The sequence below is a fragment of the Chiloscyllium plagiosum genome, unplaced genomic scaffold (genome assembly GCF_037043375.1).
Source record: "Chiloscyllium plagiosum isolate Xiang-an unplaced genomic scaffold, Cpla_swu_hap1 HiC_scaffold_2, whole genome shotgun sequence".
Classification (NCBI taxonomy): domain Eukaryota; kingdom Metazoa; phylum Chordata; class Chondrichthyes; order Orectolobiformes; family Hemiscylliidae; genus Chiloscyllium; species Chiloscyllium plagiosum.
Window position 1 is genome coordinate 3,045,075 of NW_028270140.1, and position 12,061 is coordinate 3,057,135.

Here is a 12,061-nt window from a genome sequence, read left to right on the forward strand (position 1 = left end):
CTGAAGGCTTCCCATTTTCCCACCGTCCCTTTACCTGCGAACATCTGCCTTCAATCAGCTTTCGAAAGTTCTTGCCTAATACCATCAAAATTGGCCTTTCTCCAATTTAGAACTTCAACTTTTAGATCTGGTCTATCCTTTTCCATCACTATTTTAAAACGAATAGAATTATGGTCGCTGGCCCCAAAGTGCTCCCCCACTGACAACTCAGTCACCTGCCCTGCCTTATTTCCCAAGAGTAGGTCAAGTTTTGCACCTTCTCTAGTAGGTACATCCACATACTGAATCAGAAAATTGTCTTGTACACACTTAAGAAATTCCTCTCCATCTAAACCTTTAACACTATGGCAGTCCCAGTCTATGTTTGGAAAGTTAAACTCCCCGACCATAACTACCCTATTATTTTTACAGATAGCTGAGATCTCCTTACAAGTTTGTTTCTCAATTTCCCTCTGACTATTGGGGGGTGTATAATACAATCCCAATAAGGTGATGATCCCTTTCTTATTTCTCAGTTCCACCCAAATAACTTCCCTGGATGTATTTCCGGGAATACCCTCCCTTAGCACAGCTGTAATGCTATCCCTTATCAAAAATGCCACTCCCCCTCCTCTCTTGCCTCCCTTTCTATCTTTCCTGTAGCGTTTGTATCGTGGAACATTAAGCTGCCAGTCCTGCCCATCCCTGAGCCATGTTTCTGTAATTGCTATGATATCCCAGTTCCATGTTCCTAACCATGCCTTGAGTTCATCTGCCTTCTCTGTTAGGCCCCTTGCATTGAAATAAATGCAGTCTAATTTATTAGTCCTACCTTGTCCCTGCCTGCCCTGACTGTTTGACTCACTTCTATTCTCAGCTGTACCCATCTCAGATGGATCTCTTTCCTCACTGTCTCCCTGGGTCCCACCCTGCCCCCCCCCACCCCACCTTACTAGTTTAAATCCTCCCAAGCAGTTCTAGCAAATTTCCCTGCCAGTATATTAGTCCCCTTCCAATTTTGGTGCAATCCGTCCTTCTTGTACAGGTCACTTCTACCCCAAAAGAGATGTCAATGATCCAAAAATGTGAATCCTTCTCCCATACACCAGCTCCTCAGCCATGCATTCATCTGCTCTATCCTTCTATTCCTGCCCTCACTAGCTCGTAGCACTGGGAGTAATCCAACATTTTTCACATTGTTGTGAACAAAAACATATCCTCATTTTTCCTTGCTTTTAAAATAATTTATAGTTATGTTTTTCATTATCTATTAGCTTTAATGAGACATAAAACAAATTTGGGAAGCACTGTTTTTTTGTCTTTTGCCTCTTTCATTTGAAATGTTCTCCCAATTAATCTTTCAGGCCAGACTCGATATTAAATTTAATTGCTGCCTAGCTGATCTCATTTTCTCAAACTGTTGTCTACCAAATTATCAAAAGCTGAAAAAAAATAGGGATTTTTAAAAAATCTGTTGGAATGTGAGAGAACTGTTGGGAACAGCAAGGAGTTAATTGGTCCAACTCTGGTATCATGGTGGGGGCTTTACCACATTGGTCCCACTCTGGTATCATGGTGGGGGCTTAACCTGAGGGTCACCATGCCTCAGGTGAGGGGCAAGTTTGGGAGGGAAAGTCCTTCATAGTAACCTCAGCCAGTGTGAGGCTCCAAAATGGAACCCATTCTGTTAGCATCACTCTGCATTGCAAATCTGCTGACCAGCCAACTGAGCTAACTGACTCCAACATGCAAGTTTAAGTTGAGGTTGTGTTGTGCCTTTCATGATTCTTTGTATTTGATCAACATATAGGATCTGGATTTTAATTAAAAAATCAAGTACATTGTTCCACAGTTTAATCAGATACCATACTGGCTTTCAGGAAGGATTTCCTCACAGGCTGGGAAAAGGCACCTAACAAGGATTCAGGTGATGATCTCCCGGCAATGGAGAGAAGGGAGATCCTTCAGTAATTCCCAGCATCCACTTTGTCTCCTTTCTTGAAGATGGTTGCCGTGGCAGCATCCCTAAGACTGACAGGGATTTTTTCTTTGTCCCAGATTTTCAGGAACAGTTGATGGAAATGAAGGCAAGTTCTGTGTTTTTTCGCGTTTGAAAACCTACACTGAATCCTTGTGGGCTAAGACATAAAATGAAGCAAATAAAGACTAATTAAGGAGACACAGCAGAAAGAATGGCATTGTAGGTTAAATTCTGCAAGGCAAAAACAGCTCAGAAAAAATAAACAAACTTTAACATATTTAATGGATTTGTGGACAACAATAGCCAACATAGGTACAGGAGTAAGCCATTCAGTCCCTTTAGCCTGTTCCATAGCTAATATGTGGCCTAATTCCATATACCTGCCTTTGGGACCTATTCTTTAACACCTTCGCTTAACAAAAAATTTCTATCTCAGGTTTAAAATTACCAACTGATCCAGCATCCACTGCTGTTTGTGGAAGAGAGTTCCAAACCTCTCCTACCCTTTGTGTGTAGAGGTGCTTCCTACGATCTCTCCTGAACGCTCTGACCCTAATTCTCAGACTATGTCCCCAGTATTAGAATCCCCAAAGAAATAATTTTCCTGTTTTTTCCTGTTAATATCTTGAAGATTTTGATCAGATTAACCAGGCTTAATCTCTTCTCATAACTTAACCCCTAAAATCCAGGTATCATTCACATAAACCCACATTGTACTCCCTCCAAGGTCAATATATCCTTCTAACATGTGGTGCCCAGATCTGCTCACAGCATTTTAAGAGGGGTATAACCCACGTTTTATATAACTGGAGCACAATTTCTGCATCTGTATACTCCCATTCTCCAGATATAAACACCAACATTCCATTCGTTTTCTTGATTATTTTCTGCACCTGCTCGTAGCATTTTAAAGATCCATGCCCCTTGAACCCCCAAGTATTTTTGGACATCCACTGTGTTTAACTTCTAGAACCTATCCATCTAGAACCTATCCTTATCTATCCTTTATCGGTCCAAAATGGATAGCCTCACATTTGCTTACATTGAACTCCATCTGCTACAGATTTGCCCATTCACCTAGTCTATCAATATCTCTCTGTGATCGAATGTTAATATCTACATGCAGTTAAAGACAAAACAAAAAGCTGCAGACGCTGGAATTCCAAAGTAGAAAAGCAGGAGGCTGGAAGAACAGGAGGTGGAGAAATCAACGTCTCAGGTCACCTCTCCAGCTCCTGATGCTGCCTGGCTTTCTGTGTTCTTCCAGCCTCCTGATCATCTATATACATGCAATAATTTTAGTCAACATGCAATAAATACACTTAAATATCCTCTACAGAATTTATTTCCCTAATTGGTTTTGTAAATCTAGATTTATTCAGATAACACTATAGACATCCTTCCTTTGACAGTAAATTAAATAGAAAGATGAATTGTACATAAATTATACAATTTTACAGAATAAAGTTAAGGTTACATGTATGTGTTTCACTCTGTTGTAATTCTAAAATGCAGTGTGCATGACTCTTGTGGTGAAAATTAATTACATCATGGTCATTGCCTAAAAGGCTCATAGGAAAATAAGACCCTGATTAATGCTCGATACCTCCATATGTTTGAGTTGGAAATCTGTTTCGAAAAGCAAGGAAGGTTTGCATTTAGCTAGCACTGTCCCCTATGTCAGAATGTCCCAAAATGTATTACAGCCAATGAAACCGAGTAACTGTAGGAAACATTAACTTAGTTCATATTATTTACATTTTCCAGAGGCCTGGTCTCATCTGTTGTCCCGGATATCCTGCTTTCAGTGGGCATGAGAAAGCGATACAATTACCCAATTCATCTTCAAATGCACTGCTGGATATGCTTTTGAATTAGTGTCCTTAAATTCTTTGAATCTTAAGATAGGATTAGCCTTGGTCAATTTTGCCATTACTCGACCTATCTGAGGTCAAGGTATCCACTGAAAAGAGCAGTGCTCCTAACCTTTGATCGCCTTTTGTTGTACAGGTTTTATTGTCATGTGGTGCTGGCAAATTAAGTTGCAGTAAGCCATTTGCTGATGCTCCAGCAGTTGCTTGAGTGAGCAGTTGTGTTTCAAGTCCACTCAGCCGTGCTTCTTTCTCTTTCAAAGTTGTTTCCAGTAGGCGTATCTTTTCTTGTTGCTGTGACAATTGACTTGACAGTTCAAGGACAAGACGTACTCGATTTTCACCTCCAGAACCGAGCTCACGATGCTCAATGCCATCACTGCTAACACCTTCATCCAAACACTTATTGTTGAATTGTTGTTCTGTAAAATGAATGATAATGTAATAGTTATCTAATTGTTCACATTTTCCAGCTGTTGAAGCATCATTTTATAATTGAATGCTGTTAACAAGGACCCTCATCCCTCACCAACATGGACTTATGAACTATCCTTTACATTTCCTCAGTCACCGTTATACTGTTAGGCGGCAGGAGACTGGAAATTTACTGGACAGGATCTGTGCAGTTATGGCAGGGTGGTAGAGATTGTAAAACTTATTGCTGATTCCTCTGAAGTTCATAGAGTCATGGGAAAGACCTCAAAGTAGGGAGCCTTTGTTGGTGTAGGGAGAAATGTGCACAGCCCCCGACCAGAAACAACTGGTAAACCGATGTGATATGGTAGGCCTCAGAGGAAGAAACTCGTCACTACACATTGTATTAGTTGTACCGCATTAAAAATGTTTAATCAAAATTCCTTCTCTGGATCTCAACCTCAGGTTGAGCTGATAAATTGTCTTGTTTGCAGTAGGACATGCTTAGCAATACCAAACGTATGTGTAATAACAAAACAACGTCAGAAATTGTTGGAAAAGCTCAGCAGGTCTGGCAGCATCTGTGGAGAGAAATCAGAGTTAACGTTTCAGGTTGAGTGACCGTTTCTCAGAACACACTTAACCAGAAACCTTAACTCTGATTTCTCTGCACAGAAGCTGCCAAACCTGTTGAATGTTTCCAGCAATTTCTGTTTTTGTTTCTGATTTCCACCATTCACGGTTCTTTCAGGTTTTATTTAGTAGGTGTAATGGTGCTGCTGCTGATCTCTACTCTAGACTGAAGAATAGGAATAGTGAACCTCTTGACTCCATCCTAATGAGTTGATCCATGAAAGTCCTCAGATTGTGTAGCTGTTCCCCAGGCTTTCGATCAGATGTGTGGCAGGCATTACTGAAATGGCTACAGAGTTTTAGTCTCTTTCAGACTCTTTCTTCTTGCCTGGTCCGCTCCTGATATGGCACCAATCTTTGCAGGAGTTCCTCAGGATAGTGTCGTTAGCTCAACCATCTTCAGCTGCTTCATCAATGAACTTTTCTCCGCCATAAGGTCAGAAGTGGGGATGTTCACTGGTGAATGCACAGTGTTCAGCACCATTCTCAACTTCTCAGATACTGAAGCAGTCCATGTTCAACTGCAGCAAGAACTGGACAATAATCAGGCTTGGGCTGAAAACTTGCAATTGACACTCACACCATACAAATATCAGGTAATTGTCATTTCAGACAGAGAATACAGCTGTGCCCCTTGACATTCAAAGGCATTGCCATCATAGAATATGGATGTAGGTTTGCTCACTGAGCTGGAAGGTTCACTTTCAGATGTTTCGTCATCATACTAGATAACATCTTCAGTGAGCCTCCGGACGAAGCACTGCTGATGATTCCTGCTTTCTATTTATATGTTTGGGTTTCTTTGGGTTGGTGATGTCATTTCCTATGGTGATGGTATAGATCTATTGACTTGGACCCCATTTACCACCCCCTGAGAAAAAGAACAGGAAATGACATCACCATAGGAAATGACATCACCAACCCAAAGAAACCCAAACATATAAATAGAAAGCAGGAATCATCAGCAGTGCTTCATCCGGAGGCTCACTGAAGATGTTACCTAGTATGGTGACAAAACGTCTGAAAACGAACCTTCCAGCTCAGCGAGCAAACCTGCATCCAGAACCTCAACCTGAGCTACAAATCTTCTCAAAACTCGCTATCACAGAATATCTCTCTATAAATATCTTGGAACTTACTATTGACCAGAAACTGAATTGGACCAAACATATAAATATAATAGTTGCAAGTGAAGGTTGAAGGTTGGGAATATCTCAGCTCCTGACTCACTTAAGATTGTTCATCATCTACAATGCACAAGTCAGGAGTGTGATGGAATACTCTCAACTTGCCTGGATAGGGGCAGCTCCAACATAGTCAAGACTCTTGACACCATCCAAAGCAAAACAGTCCTCTCAATTCGAACCACATCTATAAACATTCACGCATTGCACCACTGATGGTCAGGAGCAGCAGTGTCTACCATCTACAAGATACACTGCAGAAATTCACTAAAGATCCTAACCAAGCACCTTTCAAACCCATGACCCAACTAGAAGGACAAGGGCAGCAGATACATGGAACACCACGAACTACAAGTTCCTTTCCAAGCCACTTACCACCCTAACTTGGAAATATAATGCCATTCCTTCATACACATTAGGTCAAAATCCTGGAACTTCCCCTAATTGTTTTGTTTCTCTACTGACAGCATATGGACTTCAGTTGTTCAAGATGGCAGCGTATTAACTTCTCGAGTTAACTGGAGATGGACAATGAATGTTGGTCCAGCCAGCATTGCCCATATTCCCTGAATGAAATTCTTTTCTTTAGAAATTACCAAAAGGGCTCCAGATGGTTTGGCCTGTATTTACATAGTCTTGCCCCTCCACACTGAAAATATTGATTTCTGTCAAGGCACTGTTCCATAAATTCTGCAAACTGTTCAGTAGCAGTGTGAAATGGTCACTGATGGAATCTACCCAACAATGAAAAGCTGTTTGATTATGGGAAGTAACACATTTAATGCTGATCGAACTTCCACAACAAAGTATACTTACCAAATGGTATTACCAGTCACCACTCAGCCCATTGACAGTGCTTTTGTCCTGTCTTGGGACACTGAGGCCAAATAGAATATACACCTTGTGGTGCACTAACTCAGAAGCTGTCGGTGTGTATCTCATCAGGTGGTGTATTTACCCAGCAAGTCTTTGTAAGTTTGAGATGCTCCATGAGTATTATTATTACCCTCATATACTGCCTCACTGTTTCCTGTTGCAATTTTCCATGTCCTCTGTCCCTGGGACCACATTACGTCAAGTGTCCGCAAATCGAAGGCAAACTGCAAATTAAATGTGTGATTGTGTATGCAGGGAAACAAAATAACTGAAGGCAATAGGCGTGACAGAGTGAAGCAGTTCATGAGAATGAGGTAAAACCAATTCTTGGCAATGATACAAGACTCTAATTGTTAGGAAGTGGTATAGATAATCCAACCAATTATGAGTAAAACTTTAAAGATGCAGAGGTATTCTTATTCAAACCATATCCTAAATATAGCTAGATTTCAGATTGTTTTTCCCATAAGTAATGCAGTTGTTCAGATCAGTCCCTTGTTGATGTAAATGGATTTTAAATTGATGCTGAATTTGTGTTAGAAGCTTCTGTTATTTTTATATTCATGTGTGTTTTCTAAAAGCTTTAATGGAAATGACATTGTATTCATAGACAGTGGAACCTTGAATATCCAGCATTCAATTATCCGAATATCGGATTATCCGGCAAGATCGCAAGGTCCTGATGCTCGGCTAAACGATGTTATCCAGCATTTGATTATCCGGAATTCGATTAACTGAACGAAATACTCCCCGCCCATGTCCTTCGGATAATCGAGGTTCCTCTGTAGTGTCTTTCATAACTTCACAGAAGTACTTTTCAGTTTCTGAAATACTCTGTTACCAATCTTGTCATGTAGGGAATTCTGGAACCCAATTTGCATTTAGCAAGATTCATAAACCAGAAGGAGCGATGTTGGCCACTTAAGGTTTCAAAATTGTTGTTCTCACACACGCACACATTTCTGATGCAAAATGTGCAGAATGCTATATTACTAAAGGGCTGGAGGCAGATCATGCTAACAAATAATCTGATGCCACCTATGCTACTTCACAGCAAAATGCTTTAACTTGTGTTCTCTCTTATCCTCGTTCAGCTGAACATGTGTTCGGATGGAAATATAAAGTTCTGGAGACACTCAGCAAGTCAATAGGATAAAAGCATATAATCAGCAAGCTTTGCATGGTCAGGAAGCCATAAAGCTGAAAGAGTCAGCCCAACATTTCAAGTTTAATGTGACTTTCCTTCAGAACTGAAAGTGGCTAGAAAATAGTGGTTTAGTAGGTGCTGTTGACATAGTGAGAGGAGGAGCAAATGGAACAGATGGTGATCCTGCCCAGAATTTAAAAAAAGGGAATATTAATGGTGGTAAAGGAGTGATAGAAATGTAAAATAGGTACAAATTACAGGAGTGAAAAAGAGAAAATGGGTCCACTCTGATGAGAGCCAAGATAGCAAGACATAACAAGACAAGGCTGGGGGAGGTATGGGGTGTAATAGAAATGGTGAGTAGAGGCCATGCTCAAAGCCTGTCCCTCCAGCCCACCTTGAGCTTTGTTGGAATCAGTAGCAGGCCCAGTACAGAAACGTTATCATGGGAGCAAGATAGTTTATTGAAATGGCAAGGAACAGGAAGGTTATGGTCATTTTTACAGCTGAGCAGAAGGGTTCCACAAAGTATCCAGCCTATGTAAGCAGACTACATTGCGAGAGTAGTAGAGTAGATTGAAAGAAGTATGCAAGTAAAATATTGCTTTCCCTAAATGATGGATTTGGGGCCTTGGTCAGTGAGGAAAGAGGAGGTGAGTGGACAGGTGTGACACCTTCTGTGATTACACGGGAAGGTTCTGGGTAAGGGGGAGGGGGGGAGGAGGTGGTGAAAGGAGTGGTGGAGGAGTAGACTAGGATATCATGGAGGGAATGGTCCTTTTAAAATGCTGACAGTGGTGGAGAGGGCAAGATGTGTTTGGTGGTGGTACCCTGCTGGAAAGGTCAGAAATGGCTCTCTCCACCGATGCTGCCAGACCTGCTAAGATTCTCCAGCACTTCCTGTTTTTATTCCCAGGTTAATCGGTCACTTCTCGTTTCTGGGTGTTGCTGCAATTAAACGGACTCTGGGTGCTTTCTATAAATGATTAAAGTTTCAATAGTAAATATGGAGTGGCAGGTGCTGATGTGGGTTTTGTTTTGCTGATTTAAAACTAGACGAGGAGACTTTCTTCATAGCATTGAGCAGGTCTGGTAGCAGGATTATAATCTATAATAGCAATCTAAGATTCCAAGGCAGCACTCAGTCAATCGGATGGATACTGCTTCTTTGGTAATGGAGTCTGAGGATTCACCTGCAGACACTGTCCAAGGGCTACTTCTGAAGAGCTGGAGTAGCCACCTGTTCTGTGATCCGTGCAAAGTCCTGTGCCAAGCTGGTGCTGGGCACCTTCACGATTCTTAGCATTGAGAGGTAGGCTTCCCAATGTACATTTAGTGTGTGCACTCCTGGACAATCGTCTGTATTATCCCATCAATGCCATCGTCCCAATCCCTTTTCAGCAGAATCAATGTGTTTATCATCTTCCTGTTCCTGACTCATGCCTTTCCTTTGCCTCTGTTCTGATTGCAGTGTGTTTGTGGTCAAACCCAACTTCTGAATCCACCTCCATCCTATCCTTAGCATAATGCAGACTATCAGAATTTGAGCTGGTGGCTATGACTGGCAGAAGAACAGCTTGGATTGATAAATGGCTACTCCTCTTATGTTCCATTATTCCTACATGTGTCTTCATCTTCAGTCAGCTTGTTCCTCCATGACTACCAGAGAAAGTTGCAATCTTTGGTTACAGAAACGAAGGCAGATTGTGAGATTGGGAGAAGTGGGAAGTGAAGAGGATTAGATATAAGAATATTTACACCTTCAGCTGATCCAGCTTTGCTGGTGGCCAGCCTCTTCCTGTAAGGGCCATATGTTCTGTGGACATGCCTCTACTCCTGCATTTAGTTCCTGAGACACTCTCCTGAGTAAGTGGGGAAAGTGTGCAGCAATCTCTGTGTGTTATCATAGAATCACAGAGTCCCTACAGTGTGGAAGCAGGTCATACAGTCCATCGAATCCACACTGACTCTCCGAAGAGCATCCCACTCACACTCCCACCCCACCACCACCCTCCCACCAACGCCTCCGACCCTATCCCTGTAACCCTGCATTTCCCATGGCTAACCCACCTACCCTAGGCATCCCTGGACACTACGGATAATTTAACATGGTCAATCCATTTCACCTGCATATCTTGAACTGTGGAAGGAAAACAGAGCACCTGGAGGAAACCCACGCAGACTCAGGGAGAATGTGCAAATTCTGCACGGACAGCTTACCTGAGGGTGAAAATGAACCCAGGTCCCTGGCGCTGTCAGGAAGCACTGCTAACCACTGAGCCATTGTGCTGCCTTGATATGGCCATCATAGGCATGTACAATACGAGAGACATCAATATGAAGTTTACAACAGTGCCAAGATTTTGAAAGTGAGATGAAACAATGTTAGCTGTGATCCCTGACTGACAGGGAGTGTTGGTCAGGGAGTGATAGGAATGTGGTGACTGAAGCCAGTGATACAAAGAGCAAAGTTTGGCATTTGAAATGGTGTTCTGATCTTGACCATCAATTGCCATCATTGAACTTCCACCTGCACTTCATTCATGTTTATAGAGCTGAACCTCCGTCACGGACCTCCTCTACTATTCCTTGACATTGCCGTCTCAGCATTTGTCTGGATCAGCTCTGACTGCAGTGTGGATGGAGGACATCAAATCTCTATTCACCCCCCCTCAGTCTGACAGCTTCTGTCTTGGATACAGCACCTTTTGAGTTAATTTCACTTTTGCAATTTCAATTACATCTTCATTTTTCTTATGGTCTAGGTGGGAAACGTTTAGTATATACGTTGGCATCTACAGTTAAAAGGCTTCTATTTTCTTCCATAGATTTGACATAATGTGAAGATCACCATATAACAAGCAAGAGACATAAATGTAGAGATGTGCTATCTCTGCCAGAGGTCCATAGTGCATCACAAAGGAAGTCATAGATCCTGGACTGTGGTAACTCAAGGCCACTGGATAGGGAGTACAGGTACTTCCTGATGGTTGGATTCTCGGTCTAGGGTGTGTGTGTGTGTGTGACTGTCAGGGTGGTCTGCTGAATGCGACACCTGTCCAACCCCTCTGTATTATGGGGCTAAACTTTGGGATGGATGGGAAGGTTATGGACCTGATCTATGTTCCCACACTGGCAGCATGCCTGGTGGTGACATAGGAACAGCACCATGCCATTCAATGGAGGAGAGAATTTTCCTGCATCAAGCATGTATGAGTGAGAGCTGGAGGTGGGAGTTATGAACTGGTTAGGGGGGTATTATGTGGCTTAGTGTCAGGGTGGGAGGGAGCAGGTGGGGTGAGGGCTAGAGATCTTGACCACCCGTTTCTAAAACTGGGTGAGGGAACTGAGGCAAGCCTTCTAACCAGCCTTCCTCAGCCTGATTCATCTCCATGGCAACCTTAGAACTATCTCAGAAAGAGCAGGCTCCACTCAAACACCCACGCCCTCCCCACACTTTCCTGATATCCTAAATTTGCATAGAATGGGATCATTAATATCAAAGTGGATGTAACCTGAGCTAGCTGCCTTGCTAGTGACAATCTGGCTCCCAGTGTCAAGGCACTCGATTATCCAAATAACCAAAGGAAAATTCTAATCACCTTGACACCATGTCATCAGGATGTACAGTCAATGATAGTTTACAAAGGTAGCCTCATGCTTACCAGAAACTGAGCGTCAGAGAGCCTCAAATACCATGTGGCCTGTTGGTAAGAACAAATTTAACATGGATCGCTCGTCAACAGCCATTAGACAAATCAGAGCGGGGCCCAATCAAGAGCTTCTTGAGGTAAGTTTAAAACTATACACTTTTGAAGGCAGCTTCCAATGGCTCCATTTAATGATCAATGCTTATGCCATAGTACAATACAAACACCACAAGATATAGGAGCAGAATTAGGCTATTTGGTCATAGACAGTCATAGAGATGTACAGCGTGGAACAGACCCTTCGATCCAACTTGCCCATGCCGACC

At 42.3% G+C, this 12,061-nt stretch overlaps 1 protein-coding gene across 3 annotated transcripts in view; it reads right to left on the bottom strand.

Moving 5' to 3' along the window:
• Window positions 1–2,277: 2,277 nt before the first annotated feature.
• Window positions 2,278–12,061, bottom strand: part of LOC122563891 (coiled-coil domain-containing protein 192-like) — a 93,233-nt gene continuing 83,449 nt past the window's right edge. For all 3 annotated transcript variants that reach the window (XM_087993104.1, XM_043718115.2, XM_043718102.2), the window contains exon 7: window positions 2,278–4,253. In XM_087993104.1, coding sequence (XP_087849230.1) covers window positions 3,871–4,253 — 383 coding nt within the window. In that variant the 3' untranslated portion in view covers window positions 2,278–3,870. The remainder of the gene's footprint in view (window positions 4,254–12,061) is intronic.